The sequence below is a fragment of the Arvicola amphibius genome, chromosome 13 (assembly GCF_903992535.2).
Source record: "Arvicola amphibius chromosome 13, mArvAmp1.2, whole genome shotgun sequence".
NCBI lineage: Eukaryota > Metazoa > Chordata > Mammalia > Rodentia > Cricetidae > Arvicola > Arvicola amphibius.
In genome coordinates this window covers 2,466,234-2,482,136 of record NC_052059.1, presented here as the reverse complement: position 1 = coordinate 2,482,136, position 15,903 = coordinate 2,466,234, and the positions used below count along the sequence as shown (strand labels likewise).

The 15,903-nt window shown below is 49.0% G+C and overlaps 1 protein-coding gene and 1 long non-coding RNA gene across 2 annotated transcripts in view; one reads left to right on the top strand and one right to left on the bottom strand.

The window, feature by feature from the left end:
- Positions 1-667: 667 nt before the first annotated feature.
- On the bottom strand, positions 668-1,713 carry LOC119800410. Its single transcript, XR_005283018.1, has 2 exons — positions 1,517-1,713; positions 668-1,158 (listed from the first exon to the last, which is right to left on the bottom strand). It is a non-coding gene; the product is annotated as an uncharacterized LOC119800410 (long non-coding RNA).
- Positions 1,714-2,398: 685 nt separating this feature from the next.
- The window catches only part of Ubac2 (UBA domain containing 2), a 135,238-nt gene continuing 121,733 nt past the window's right edge, over positions 2,399-15,903 (top strand). The window contains exon 1 of the mRNA XM_038310109.1: positions 2,399-2,579. Within this exon, the coding sequence (XP_038166037.1) occupies positions 2,549-2,579 (31 nt within the window). The 5' untranslated portion in view covers positions 2,399-2,548. The remainder of the gene's footprint in view (positions 2,580-15,903) is intronic.

Genomic DNA, 15,903 nt, shown 5'->3' with positions numbered 1-15,903 from the left:
TTGGTTCCTAGCATTCACATGGTCACTCACGACCACCTGTAACTCCAGTTCCAGAGGCCCTGATGTCCTCTGATGGCCTCCCTTGACACTGGGCACACACATGGTGCACATACATACATGCAAGCAGACACTCATACACACTAAATAAAATCTTTTTTTTTTTTTTGGTTTTTCGAGACAGGGTTTCTCTGTGGCTTTGGAGCCTGTCCTGGAACTAGCTCTTGTAGACCAGGCTGGTCTCGAACTCACAGAGAACCGCCTGCCTCTGCCTCCCGAGTGCTGGGATTAAAGGCGCGAGCCACCATCGCCCGGCCAAAATCTTTTTATTTAATATGACTCCAAGCCACTGTCCTCAGAACTAGCCTAATCTAGAGATAGGAGTTGTGAAAAAAAAGTTCTCTGAAAATGATTAAACTTGTTGAAAATGTTATAATTCTTCTTTAAAAATATCAACCTTGTTTGCAGCTTAATACCCTAAGTGTTAAATTAAGATTTAACACTTCTGATATAAGTAAAATATATATCCAGTTGTCTCATATTTTGATATAACTACTTAACTTTTTTACTTAAAGAAACAAAATTATATGTGTTAAAGAGTAGATATTTTAAAACAATTTTTTTGGGGGGGAAATGCTTTGTTTCCTATGCACAACAAGACAAACCTCTCTTCACGAAGGATCTTTTATTTGAGGAGTTAATTTTGTTAAAGGCACTGACAACATTCAAGGACGTGTGGGTTTTTCAGTAAAAGTTTTGGCGGCTCAGCGTGTCGATCACCGGCTCCCTGGCTCACCGACTTTCCCGGTGGATGCTCTGCTACCTTTTGGTTGTTCATAAGCCCAGGTGGCCAGCGGACCAGCTGCTCCGATGTTGCACATTGGCACTGGAAGAGGAAACAAGGGCTCCTGCGGAATAACTTCCAGCTTTCAAGTTTCAACTACTCCATTGCTGGCAATATGGGGAAATAAAATTTCTCCTCAGTGTTCATTCCCTACGAATCGTGCACTTGTTGACAGCCAAGTTTTTATTTTGATATAAGTCACTATATTCAACTGCCGTTCGGTTCACAGCTAAGCTTCGATCGCCTCAGATTTCACCCAGATCCTTCTCAACACTTCTCAGCGTTCAGCAGAATGAGGCACGCACTTGAATTTGTTCCTATTGGATAATAACCTTTTATAAAGTGTAAATATCAATAATATATAGGTCTGAAGCACGTAAGATTAAATTCCAAAACAAAACTTCGAGACAATAATATGACTTTGAAACTTCCCCTAAATCTCTATAAACTACTTCTGTCATCTCATTTATTTCATCATCTGATGGTCATTTCTTAGCTAAAATAGACAAAAAGGTCCAGTACACACTCAAATGTGTTCTGACACCGGGTGCTCTCCAAGGGAAACCATTTTAGGGAAGAATGCGTTTGATGTCTGGCTCAGGAGGGCTTCCTGTGTACTTCCCGTTTCAGTTTGCTGTGGTCTGTTTTGGAAGGAGTACATTAAGGAAAGCTCACCCAGAAGAGATCTGGATTTGGAAAAGCAGGTATTCCAGTGGCCCTTTTAGATTCAGTAGGTATCTTTCCCCTTTTTCATGCAATGCCAAAGTTTAAATGGGAGCTTCTTTAAGATGAGCGGCAGCTAGGGAACGGCCTTAACGCCTACTTCTTTGCCTCGCAGTTCCAGCCGTTTTGCCTGGCGCTGGTTAACTAGAAAACCCTACGGCTGCAAACATCACAGACCTTCGGACAATCATTTCCGGCAAAAAAAAAAAAAACAAACCTCAATTGGAAGAACAAAGTTAAATGTACTTCACGCTTATAAATCAACTAAAAATAATGGCTAAATGGCATAAAAAATCACTCACGCCTCTACGTTCTGGAATAATGTGAATAGTCTGACCTACCGAACTAAAGATATTTTACAAATCTAAACCCAGATTTAACATGTTGGCCAAACCCCAAAAATTCTCAAGATTTTTAGAAAGCATTCTGCCTATACTTCTGTGGCATGTCCTTTCAACTTCTCTATAGTACATAGTCTTAAAAAAAAAAATTAAAAACAATTTTCTACGGCGGGTCACCGGAAGCTCAAACTATATTCTCAGACCCGGGTTCGCTGAGCCCCGCGGCCTGCTCGGAGGTACTGAGCATGCGTGCAAACCGAGGCCGGCGGTCTCGAGAACGGCCCGGTACTCTACTGCGGAAGGACCGACTGCCACTGCCCGTCCTGCGAGCAGAAGCTCTGCACCGGGAAACCCTGGCGTCTACAGCCGCCTTTCCCAGACCAGCCGGGACTACCGGCACGATCTGAGCGTCCGACCCGCCCGCCCGCACGCACTTCCGGTCCTAGCAGGAAGGGGAGGACTCAGGCCGAGCGTGCTCGCCCCACGGGCCGCGCATGCGCCTTCCTCCTGGCGGCTCGGGAGCGCCTCGCCGGGCCGACTTTGCTCTCGGGTTGAGAGTGCGCTTGCGCGGTCGCTGGGGGGCTCTCCACCTCCACCTCCCCTCCCCCTGACGCCCCGTGGGGGCTCCGGGCCCGGCGGGACCATGTTCACCAGCACCGGCTCCAGTGGGCTTTGTGAGTACCGGCTTCTCCATCCTTGGGGCTCTCTTCGCTCCGTCCTGGGCACTTCCCGGACCCGGCTTTGGGGCCCCGGGGACTCGGCTTTGCAAAAGGCTAGGGGGCCCCTTGCGTCCCGCGTCCGAGCCTTGGCAGTTCTGGGGGCGGGGAGCGGGTGCCGTCCCCACCGCAGCTCCGAAGGCCGAGAGGGGCGTCACGTCCAGTCGGTTCCCGGCGCCTCCCGGGGCACGGTTCGCAGCAGCTCTTGCCCTGCTGCAGGTGGGCTGGGCAGTTGGGGTCCGGCCGGCTGCCCCGCAGCTCTCGTGGCCCAGGCCCACGCACGCCCTTGTTGGCTCTAGTGCGGGGCTGGACGACATCCCCGTCGGGGCGACGCAGGAATCCTGCCCGCTTCCCTCTCCCCTTTCATTCATACGAGCAGCTTTGGGACCCACCTGACTCCTGGAACGTGTCAATTTCACCCTCCCCACCAGGATCTGTCTGCCCCCTCAGTTTTAACTCTCGTGTACTTCTTCCCCTTTGTCCCTGAAGAGTTTTGGGGAGCTGGAAAACTGACTAAAGCGCTTTAAAGTGCAGTTAGGAAGTCATTTGGCGACAGAGCGCACGCTTTGCTCCTGGATGTAATCAGCTGCACCCGCATGGAGTGTCAGCGGTGGTCAGGAGGTAGAGGGCCGAGAAGTTTCAGCCTCCGAAGCTCTTCTCCCCCACACCCACTGTGTTGAATTGACTTTAGAGAGAGCGGACTCCTAACTACACAGTGTTGAGATTAGGCGCTGATACTCCAGTAGCAAACTGTTTGAACAAGCTTCAATTCGCAGTTACTTATCGCTGTTGGTACTTCCCATCTCCGCATGCCAAGTTTCTGTTGCCAGAGCACAGAAGTGCCTGGCGTCTCCAGAAAAGTACGTTCTGTTGTGAATGTCAGGAGTCGTGCAGAGAGCTGAGTGAATAACTGCCAGAGCCAACGACATCATCCTAGACCATTCTCCCGTCTCACCTTAGGCTTTGAAATGGGTTTAATGTTTATTTACGATTCCGTCATATTTCATAGCTGATTTATGGGATCCATCAGAGCTACTGGTGAGTTCATCTTCAAACTGCTTGTTGGAGGAATAAGGTAGTGTGTCTTTCCAAGGGCTACGGTCAGTAGGTGGATATGGCATTGGCAGTAAATTTCTTCGATTTAGTTGTTCTTGGCACATTGAGGCATCCTTTTCCACCAAACATACACGTCAGTGTTAAAAAGTGAGAGAGTGGCTGGGGAGGTGGCTCAGCAGGTAAGATGCTTACACGGGCAGCGTGAAGATCTAATTTCCAGTACCCAGGTAAAAGCCAGGCATGGCAGTGTGTGTCTGTAACCCTGCCAATGAGAGGGGGAGACAGGATCCCCAGGGCTGCTAGCCAGCCAGTCTGGCTAAGCTGCTAAGTTCCAAGTCCAGTGGGAGACTGTGCACCCCCCAAAATAAGTAAGTACATAAATTAATAAGTAAGTGAGGCGTGATTGAGGGAGACATCCAACATCAACTTTCACACATACACACACACGCATGCAGGAGAAATCTGATTAATAGCAAGTGGTACCATGCTATGGATTAGGTAGTCCAGGTTGAAGCGGCAGAGCTCTAGGAAAGGTGGTTCCTTGTTACCGATGGCACAGGTAGCTCGGCTCTCCTCACCGTCTGAAATAAGCGTGTCAGAGTGTAGCAGTTAATGGGATGGCTTTTCCTTGTGGGACCTGCTTTCTGTGTACACTTAACAGGTATTCAGGGCCCATGTGTGTTTGGTTTTGGGAACACAGGGCTTGCGTTGACTGTAGAGCGTGGTGGTTCTCCTACACCAGTTATTTCCATCCCATAGAACCAGTTCAGGTCCTGAATGCTAGTGGCTTTCCTGTGTCAGCGTTTTCTCCCGTGTAACCACCCCGTGGAGTGACATCCTTCAGATAGGCAGCTTGACAGCTGTGTGGTGAAGCAGAGGTCTGCTCCTGAGTGAGTGTCCTCAGGAAGGGTGAGCGTCTCTGCCTTCCCTAGAGGTGGAGAGAGAGATTTCCTGCACCTGCATCTTTCTCACGTTGTAATTAGGAGATAAGGACGCTTTAATGTTAACACCACCCCCCCATTCATTCAAGCAGGTGTCTGTTAGAGTTATTCCCCCCATTCATTCAAGCAGGTGTCTGTTAGAGTTATTCCCCCCATTCACTCAGCAGGTGTCTGTTGAGTACCCCATTCATTCATCAGGTGTCTGTTGAGTACCCCATTCATTCAGCAGGTGTCTGTTAGTGTATCCCATTCACTCAGCAGGTGTCTGTTGGGTACCCCATTCATTCATCAGGTGTCTGTTGGGTACCCCATTCATTCAGCAGGTGTCTGTTGGGTACCCCATTCACTCAGCAGGTGTCTGTTGGGTACACCATTCATTCAACAGGTGTCTGTTGGGTACTCCATTCACTCAGCAGGTGTCTGTTGGGTACCCCATTCATTCAGCAGGTGTCTGCTAGTGTACCCCTATTCACTCAGCAGGTGTCTGTTGAGTACACCATTCATTCAGCAGGTGTCTGTTAGTGTACCCCCATTCACTCAGCAGGTGTGAGTACCTCCTGAAACCGTGTGTGGTTTATCTAGATGGTAAAGTGGAGAATAAAGGAATCCACCGTGAAATAGATTAATAAGTAATCAAAACCTTCCAGTGGTGTCACGTGCAGTCAAGGCAGAGGTGTGTAGGGAAGAAGCCTTGGGCATGTAAAGGAGCCAGGCATGTAAGCTGTAGTCGGACTTTCTTTTCTGCTGCCAGCACTCCCAAATAATGGCCTGGAGACGTATTATTAATTATGAAAGCTTGGTCTTTAGCTTAGTTGTTTTGAACTAGCTCTTATAACTTAAATTAACCCATATTTTTATGAATCTCCATTCTACCACATGACTTTTACCTCTGTCCCATTCTGGGTGCCCGAATCATTCCGCATTTGGCTGGCATTTTTCAAGCACCTAGATTCCACTCTCTGCCCGAAGTCCCGCCTATCTCTCCTGCTTAGCTATTGGCCATTTAGCTCTTATTAAGCCAATCAGAAGGTGCCTTAGGCAGAGACACACACATCTTTACAGTGTCAACGAATATCTGCAACAGAAGATCGTTTTGGAGAAAGGAGGCAGCGTGCATGAAGATCAGCGCAGGTGCAGCAGACTGTGTACAGCATTCTGAAGGAGGCGTGTGCTGCCAGGGCTGTGAGCCGGGGGAGGGCCTGCTGTGTGTCAGTTAGGATTGGTTAAATGTGCTTGTGAGTAGTGCATAGTTCTGTCGCTCCAGTCTGCACGGAATCATACGTGCAGTCATTTTATTAATATGAGATACTCATTCGCATCACAGTATATATTTGCTGTGTATGATGCACACAGAAAACACTAATTACATGTTTGATGTATTCCATCTCTCATCTCTGGTCTAGTTCCCAGGGACTTCCGTGTCTAGCAGGACAGCTGTGCTCAGGGCAGTGTGTTTATTACAGGGTGTCTGGTGGGGGAGAGACCGACTTGCTTGCAAGAAGCAGTATTTGAGCTGATATGGATTGATTGATTGAGGTGAACGTTTGTTAGGCCCAACAGTGGAGAGCGCTAAACACGGCAGGACAAGGTCAAGATGCAAGAGGTAAAGAACTAGGGGTGTGTTGATGGCTGGAGTGAGCAGTCCTGAGATGAAGTCCTCAGAGGGCAGTGTAAGGTGCGACAGGAACTGGGGCCACAACCTGTAGACGTTAGAATGTCTGTGAGCGAGAAGCAGTACAGTTGGGGAAGCTGCCCGAGGAGCGGCCAAGGATGGTGTGTGTGCATGTGTGAAGATTCAAGGGAAGGAGCAGTTCATAGACAAACGCTGCCAAGATTCAAAACCAAGTCAGAAATGTGGTCTTTTTTGGAAGGAAGGGGCACCCCAGAACCTTTCCAGAACAGCTTGTCCCGTCGTCATGGAGATAAGTGAGCTTGCAGTGACCAAGGAGTGAGTAGGATGCAGAGAGGCAACGGTGAACTGGAGATGCATTTCGTGAATGGGTCACATGGGGGAGCTGCGCTTTGCGGTGATCACAGGAGAGCTCACATCCAGAGAGACAATCTGGGGCATTGTTAACACTGTTGGACCTGACCCAGTGGGGCCTGTGAGGGTGAAGAGTCCTGAGGTGCGGGAGGAGGCGACAAGGTCTAGGACCGGTGTTGAGTCTGCTGCTCATGGTGGAAGAAAATGGGATGTGGTTTCCAGCAGCGGAGCTGAAGTTTCCAGCCAGCGCAGAGTGTGTTTACATGCCTTCTGGGTCCCGTCTCAGAGTTACCTTCCGAAGGGCTGATCTGGCTACCCAAATCTGGACTCCCTTCTCAGCTTTCTGAAATCTGTCTTTTTAAATGCTTTCTCCGAGAGTCAGTTAAACGAGCATCAAGGCGAGAGATGGGCCTGCAGGAAGGGAGGGAGAATAGCCGGTCTTGTGGGGAAATGCCGAAGGCCTGATTAAGATGGTAACACTGAGAACGGACAGTGTCCTCGTTCCCACTGCTGTGATAAAGACACCGTGATTGACAGCCACTTGGAGGAAAGGGTTTATTCATTTCAGCTTACAGGCCACATGAAGGGGAGGCAGGACAAGAGCTCAAGTCTGGAGCCTGTAGTAGAAACTGAGGCAGAGACCGTGCTGTCTGTGACTGGCTCAGCTTCCTTTGTTCCACCCATTGGGGGCTGGGCCTGCCCACAAGCTGATGTGATGGAGGCAGAAGTCTTCATGAGACCCCTCTCCCTAGATGTGTCTGTGTTTATGCCAAGATGGTAAAAACCAACCGGTATCCACAGCCTAGGGAGGAGTGGAAAGAAAGGTGTTGAGCTGGGTAGTGTGTCAGTCAAGCCCTGTAGATCGAGGGGAGGAGAAGGGATCCGAGGTGGCGGTTTATGATCTTGGGTTACCGCTCACTAAAGTGGGAAATGCAGAGAAGGAGAAGCTTGTTTGTTTGGAAGGTGAGTGTTGAAGTGTCTTCAGAGTCCAGGTGGAGACACAGGAGATGCTCAGGGAGCAACCAGGGTTTGGTGGTGAAAGCAGTAAGTGGCGTTAGGGGAGCGAGGATAGCACTTTCCGGCATTCTTCTTGTGCAGGATGGGCAGAGGAGCCCACAGAGCAGGCACTAATATTTGTCTGTACTGTTACTTAATGATTGGCAGTGAAAATTAATACTGCTAAGGCTCTGAGCAAATCCATAATGAAAAGGTCGTTTTGCACTAGGGAGATGGCATTGTTTTGGGAGTCACTTGGACTAGCTGCCCAGAAGTTTGCATGTATGCTTCTCATGCCTGGCCTTGTGGTTGTCAGAAAGTGGGGAGCACTGTCAGACAAGTGGCTTAGCTTCATTTGATAAAAGTAAATATTAGCTGGGCAGTGGAGGCAAAGGCAGGCAGATCTCTGTGATTTCGAGGCCAGCCTGGTCAACAGAGTGAGTTCCAGGACAGGCAGGACTATTTCATAGAGAAACCCTGTCTTGAAAAACCAAATGTAAATAAATAAAAAAATATGACAAAAAGTGCACACACACACACACATACACACACACACACACACACACACACTGCGTGTAACTTTAGGTAAGTGTAATAACTCAGTTCTTTGAGGTTTCATCAGACATCTTTGCTTTTACCTCATTCCTCCTTCCGCTCTCTCCTGTATGTAAACATTTCTGAAAGCAAAATTGTGGCAAGTATTAATGTCATAGATTCCATTTTAAAGTTTTAACCTTAAGTGAATTTATCCACATTAATAATCCCTAAAGCTGACTTGTGATGTTGGTTTTGTCTTGAATTGAAGCGTGCTTGCTGAAATCAGACAAATGTCTAGTGCAGAAAGGGCCAGTCTCGTGCAGTCGCTTGCTCTCCCGTGTACACAGCGCTGGTAGCTTGGCTGCAGCTTTTCCTTGGCTATTCATGGTGTGTTCTCTTCTCTGAGACACAGCGTTACATATATGTGAAATCACAGGTTTGCTTGCTCATGGCATTTTCTCCCCCGACAATGTTTCCCTTCAGTGTTTTCCATGGAGAAACCATCAAGCTGAATGTCTATGGAAGTTAGGATCACATCGCTCTTTCTCTTTTCTGTCCTCCTTGACTTGTTTGTTGTTTGGTGGTTTTCCAGTGAGTACCAGGCAAGCTCTCTGCCTCTGAGTTATGCCCCGAGCTCATGGTCACGTTCTTTGCCTTGAACTCAGAGATCCACCTGCCTCTGCCTCCCGGGTGCTGGGATTAAAGTGTGCTTCACCACTGCCCAGCTTTTTCTTTTTTTAAAGGACAACTTTATTATTTGTTTAAAAAAATTCCTATTTTTAAAATTTTATGTGTATGGGAGTTTTGCTGCATTTATATCTGTGCACACATGTGTTTCTGGTTGCCCAAAGAGGCCAGATGGGTATTGAACCTGGGTTCTTTAGAAGAGCAGCCGGTTCTCTTAACCCACTGCCCACCTCTCACCAGTACAACTTTTTTTTTTTTTTTTTTTGAGGCAGGGTCTCAGTGTGTAGCTCTGGCTGACTTGGAACTCACTATGTAGAGACCAGCTGGCCTCAAACTCACAGAGATCCACCTGTCTTTGGTGGATTAACCCCATCTGCTGGGGTTAAAGGTGTGTGCTATGGCAGTGGTCATATTCTTGAAGTCACCCACAAAGAATAATCACAGTTATGAAATTATAGGAGCAAAGAATGGAACATTGTACAGTTCTTGGTCTGTACAGCCAAACTGGGATAGGAAGCTTGTATCCTGTGCGTGTCAGCCGTGGAGAGCTGTGTCCTCTGCGTGTGCCAGCCGTGGAGAGCTGTGTCCTCTGCGTGTGTCAGCCGTGGAGGGCTGAATCCTCTGAGTGTGTCAGCCGTGTGTCCTCTGCGTGTGTCAGCCGTGGAGGGCTGTGTCCTCTGCATGTGTCAGCCGTGAGAGCTGTGTCCTCTGCGTGTGTCAGCCGTGGAGAGCTGTGTCCTCTGTGTGTGTCAGCCGTGGAGGGCTGTGTCCTCTGCGTGTGTCAGCCGTGGAGAGCTGTGTCCTCTGCGTGTGCCAGCCGTGGAGAGCTGTGTCCTCTGCGTGTGTCAGCCGTGAGAGCTGTGTCCTCTGCGTGTGTCAGCCGTGGAGAGCTGTGTCCTCTGCGTGTGTCAGCCGTGAGGGCTGTGTCCTCTGCATGTGTCAGCCGTGGAAGGCTGTGTCCTCTGCGTGTGTCAGCCGTGGAGAGCTGTGTCCTCTGCGTGTGTCAGCCGTGAGGGCTGTGTCCTCAGCGTGTGTCAGCCGTGAGAGCTGTGTCCTCTGCGTGTGTCAGCCGTGGAGGGCGGGTCTTCCTCACTGCACACTTGTAACCATTGAGCATGATAATTTAAACAGTTTCATCAATGGACACGTTAAATGTTAACGTGTTAAATGTTAAAATCCATGTTCTCTTCAAGAACCTGCAGTTCTTGAGCTGGGATAGTGAGTCTTTTTCACTTTTTTGTGTGTGATTTAGCCATTTACCTTACAGTTTTGATTTTTGTATTTTACATACTATTTGCATAATTTCAAAGAATATACACAAATATTTTTAATTGATCGATTTTTTGGCATAATCAGTAGATTCTACTATGAAAATGAACAGTGAGCCTATTGTGAGTTCCAGGGCTACACAGTGACATTCTGTCTCAAAAATAAACCAACAACAGAAAAAGAAATCAGCCCAGGAACAAATTCCTAAGCTCTGTGTTTCCTTCCCTGGGTTGATTTTTATGTGGAAAACAAGTCACTAGATCTCCTAACACTCCTATGATTGTGTATTTGTTGTGGATCCAAGGGCCGGGACTCGGGACAGAAGGAGATTGCCCTGCAAGGCATACAGGAGCCCAGCGGTCTCTTTCTGTGCCGTTTCCGGTTCCTGCTTCTCTGCTGCTGCTCCTTGACTCTTGTGTCACCTTCCGTGGCACCTGCTAGAGTAAACTCTCCACACGAGGTCAGACTCTCGCGTCACTTTCTGTGGCACCTGCTGGAGTAAACTCTCCACGCACGGGTTGTGAACTTCAGTTGCCTAGCGTTTCTGTGTGTGCCTGCTTGTCAGTATGTGCACCATGTGCACAAGTGCCTACGGAGGACAGAGGGCACCAGATCCCTGGGAGTGGAGTTCCAGGTGCTTATGAGCCACCCCACGGGGGTGCGAGGAAACAGTCCATGTCCTCTGCAAGGGCAGCGTTTCTCTGAGACAGAGTCTCATGTCCCAGGTAGATGCCCCTGCTTTAGCCTGCCGGAATGACAGCTTTTGACCCTCCTGCCTCCCCCTGTTGAGTCCTGGGATTATAGGCATGGTGTTGCCATCCTGGTTGATACATTTCTGGGGAATGGAACCCCAGTCTTCATGCATGCTAGTCAAGCACGTGACCAGCCAGGCCACTCAGTCTCCAGCTGCTTGCCTGACTGGTCTTTTTTAGTACCATGTGACTGGTTCTTTACTCTAAAGTATGAGTCTTCTTTTGTGGTAGACCGTTTCACCGAGCAGGGCTATTTCTCAAACCTCAGGCAGACTATAGACCCTTTTCAGTGAGTAAGACTTACGAGTTTGTTTCCATATAAGGCACAGAGGTTGGGCAGGAGCTGACAGATGGTTTTGAGAACTCGATAGCCGTCCCAGTTGAATGGGCTCAGCTCTTCTTCTGACTTTTGTTTCTGAGTGAAGTTCTTTCTTTATAGTGTCCTGTTCTCTTCCCTGTATCCTCTCTGTCATCTCCAGGGTCCTCTCTTCCCTGTTTCCTCTCTGTCATCTCCAGTGTCCTGCTCTCTTCCCTGTCCCCTCTCTGTCATCTCCAGGGTCCTCTCTTCCCTGTCCCCTCTCTGTCATCTCCAGTGTCCTCTCTTCCCTGTCCCCTCTCTGTCATCTCCAGTGTCCTGCTCTCTTCCCTGTCCCCTCTCTGTCATCTCCAGGGTCCTCTCTTCCCTGTCCCCTCTCTGTCATCTCCAGTGTCCTCTCTTCCCTGTCCCCTCTCTGTCATCTCCAGTGTCCTGCTCTCTTCCCTGTCCCCTCTCTGTCATCTCCAGGGTCCTCTCTTCCCTGTCCCCTCTCTGTCATCTCCAGTGTCCTCTCTTCCCTGTCCCCTCTCTGTCATCTCCAGGGTCCTACCCTCTTCCCTGTTGCCCTATTACCTTTTCTGAAATTTGACGTCACCCCACGCTCTCTTCTCCTTGGAGACTTCCAGCCCTGCATGTGCTGCTTCCGTTGTAGAATTTTGTAGGATTTTATTTGCCAGCAAGCCTTCTTCCCAGTCCAGCTGTTTGTGGGAAAGAGTGTGGGAGTAGGCTTGGGGAGGGTTTTATGGACGGCCCAAGTGGCCCACTGACGTGCTTGTGGCATCGCTCTTACTGGGAGGTAGCTTTAGACAGCGCTGGGCCCAGCAGTAAAGACCCTTTAGTCTTTCTTAGTCACAGCTATATTAAAGAGAAGTCTCAGAGTGTTCGTATAAACACCTGTCTAATAGATCAGCTTCCCATCGTAACAGAGAACAGGACGCAGGCCAGGATTTTTTAGCCAACAATAAAGTTAGTAGACTAGAGTGACCGTCCTGTTAGAAGTGTGTTTACTTTTGCAGTTAGCATCTCCAATTACCAATGACTCTTTTAATGCAGTGATAGAGAACTCTTTATGCATGCAAGTTACAGTGTGGGAACTCATAACTAACAGAGCAGAAGGTACCAGAACGGGGCGGACTCCGCAGTGCTCCTGCCGGGCAGAGTGCACTGTGCGGGGAGCTGCACCTAGAGCTCCCTGTGCCCTGGCTGCATCTGAAAGGTTGCACGTCTCTGGTGTCTTGGGGGTTGTGATCTCAGAACAGCTGGACAAGGGTCCCGCTTCACTGTCAGGCTGGAATTTGTTTCCCCTCTCTGCATTTGACTCTTCACTTGTTTGGGGTTGAGGTTTGAGTGGGACCTTTTCTTCCTTCAGCTCACAGACCAGTGAGGTACTAGGAGGTCACGTAGAAGCCCAGACTCCAGTGGTTTCTAGCTTGATGCTCCTCTGAATTTTCACAGAGAATGGGCCCTTTCATCACCCAAGCTCTCCAGTCAGACTCGGGCCTCTCTACCCTGCAGACGCGTGTTTCACATGTGTCTTTTCAAGTGAGCGAAGGTGTCTCCTCTGATGTCCTAGCGTGTCCTTGTAGCTCTGTGCCTTTGCCTGACCTTCCTTTTTCGGGTGAGGTGCTGAGTGTTTGAATGCCTGGAGCGGTCCCTGGCAGGTCTAGCATGGCCAGGTTTTCATCTGTAGCGTTCTCATGGGCCGTGGTCTGCCAGGTTCAGCCCTGTCCTGCGCTGGCATTACTGATGGATGCCCACCTCAGCAGTGCGTCCACAGATGGGGAATGGGCAAGCCACAGGTCTGACATAGAGGGCTGTGGAAGGGTTGGGATGTACTTGTTTTTGCTCCTTTGACTCTTTGCTCTCTAGGTCTTTTGTGGGGCCCGCCACCCAGCTCCCAAATAAATCACACGTGGAGGCTTATTCTTAGTTAGGAATGCCCGGCCTTAGCTTGGCTTGTCTCTTGCCAGCTTTTCTTAAATTTTCCCAACTACCTTTTGCCTCTGGGCTTTTTCCTATCTTACTTCTGTGTATCTGACTTTCACTCTTGCTCCGTGGCTGGGTGGCTGGGCGGCTGGGCGGCTGGGCGGCTGGGCGGCTGGGCGGCTGGGCGGCTGGGTGGCAGGCCCCGGTGTCCTCCTCTCCTTTTCTCGCCCCTCTTCTCCGGCTGTTTATCCTCTCTGCCTGCCAGCACCCCTGTCCTTGCTCCTACCTCGCTGTTGGCCTTCAGCTCTTTATCACGACTGTCAGGTGTTCTAGACAGGCAAAGAACCACAGCTTCACAGAGTTGAACAAGTGCAGCATAAACAAAAGACACACCGTAAAGTCATATTCCCCAACATTGGGAGGGGATTATCTGCTGCGATTTCACAACCGCGGACTTCACACATGTCCAGATTTCTGGTTTCTCCTGAGGTGAGTGACCTGGCACTGTTGCTTGGCAACAGGGTCTTCTGAGTGTGTGCCAAGGGGCACTTGCCTGGGCTACTGAGCATGACTGGGCCCAGGTTCTAAAAACAGTAACTCATTTTTTTGCCACCCACCTCATATTTCCACACTTTGGAATTGTGTTTCCTTATCTCTTACAGGTTATTGTGCAGGCGGAGAGCTTTGCACAAGCGTGCTGACTCACCTTTGCACAAGCATGCTGACTCACCTTTGCACAAGCGTGCTGACTCACCTTTGCACAAGCGTGCTGACTCACTTTTGTGAGCTGTGTCTGCCATCGAAGGGCTTACCCTGTGTTTAAGAAACATGTGTGTCCTTACCCCTTCTCACTTTACAATTCTTTTATTGTAACCGTGTTTCTCCTCTGATTAGCACACTTAACAGCTGCTGCCTTTTATGTCTAATGAAGGGGTGAGTGTTTACATTAAGTCTCCCCAGTGAGCATAAAGCCAACTAGACTAGCGTTGAGCACAGCTAGGGTTGAGCACAGTGGTAGCCCCGAGTCAGATGTGGTGTCTGATGCGGCTGCTGATGCTTCACAGGCCTGATGCGCGTTTCTGTGACCTGGGAGCCGGCCTCAGCCTGCACTGCTGTCTGAGAACACCCTTTAAAACTTACTGCCCCTGCCCTCAACTCATCCTGTCTAGGTGTTTTAGATAAACACCCTTTTGAGGACAAGTTCTCATTCCTGGTTTTTTTTTTTTTTTAGCTCTAGAACCTTCTCAGCACTTTTATCCTGTTTATTTTCCTGATACAACCATTGGTACAGCAGCTAGGGTCTGCCTGGGCACTTGGTAAGGAGCAGCCAATGAGGCAGGTGCCTTGTATCACAGAATTCTCCCCAGTGCATAAGGGACAAAAGATCTTCCATGATGGCTTCCAGTCTTGTTTCCAACCTTTGAAGACAGTCTTGGGAAATGAGTGTAGCTGTAGTAAACCGGGATCCTTTGGCTTCTGGGCATTCTTAGAGTGGTCTCCGTGGAATTGGTCACCAGAAGCACACATTAATCAAATTGCAACATGGTCACCAGAGACAAGTTTTTCAGGATCCTTCCCAGGAAGCTGAGTGGCCTGGGAACTAAATTGTGGAGGAAGCTGAAGGCACCTCTCCTCGTGGGTGGCTTACTGTACACCTTGCTTTTGTTTAATCCCTTTCTCATAAAAAAATCGTGAGAAAGTGACTTTGTGAGATACTAAATGATCCCTTTTTTATGGGAAGCCCGAGAACCTTACCAACTAGTTAAACAGTCATTAATGGGAAGATGAGTGTGTGTGGTGGGGCTTGGTGGCCCCTGCTTGAAGGGTGTGAACCACACTGGGTTTTTTGACGTGTACTTTTGCAGGCCAGATGTGGGGGCAGGCACAGTTACCAGGTTGCTGCTCCCCGTTGTGTCTGCAGCTAGCACTCTTCTGTAACAGCCCACATGGTTAAGCAAAACCTGTGGTTAGTGTCTTCTGTGCTCAAAATATTCAGGGAAAATTCACACAGCAGGTTTCTCCTTCCAGCCTTTTAAAGCATTTGCTTGCTGCTGTTGCTGTGTTTATATTGTGCTGTGAGGTTTGCCCCTGATGGTAGCAGGCACCAGGATGCCACTCCTCTCCCCCAGGCAATGTTGCATTGTGTGGAGTGTGTCTTGTTTATATGTCTTCAGTTGTTGGTGGTCACTTGGTTGTGTCTTACGTGTTATGACAATTCTGCTTTAAGCACTCACGTCTCAGCTTCTGCCTGAGGTCCTGCTTTCACTGTTCTGGATATGGTCTAGGAGTGGAATTTATGAGTCATGGTTTTCTATGTTTGACTTGTTGAAGATCAAAACTTTACTTACATTTAAGAGTAAATATATAAAGTATATTCTCTTGGTAGATATTAGAAACATGTTTTTTATAGTCAGGCAGGACCGGGTTCAAATAGCAGCCCCTTAACTATCAAACTGTGACCTGGGACAAAGTTATTTAAGCTTTCTAGCCCATTTCTTCACCTGAGGTCTGTGAGTGGTGAATTCCTCCCCCCCAGGAGACCGGGGAAGGCCTTTTATCAGGACGGTAGCGTCATGGGATATCCACCAGGAATGGAGTCATTATACTCATTATTTCATGGTCAGCCCCCTCAGCCTGAGGGGTGTTAATTGCCACAAATAATGGTGGTGAGCCTCGATCATACCAAAGAGAAGTAAGAGCCAAATGGCCCCAAGAAGTCTTAACTGTGGTGTTTTGTGCCATGTTTGCCATAGATGGATCCCTTTGACTCACTCAGATTAGTGCATGGTCTGTTCCTTCAGCCATAGCGTTCCTGTCT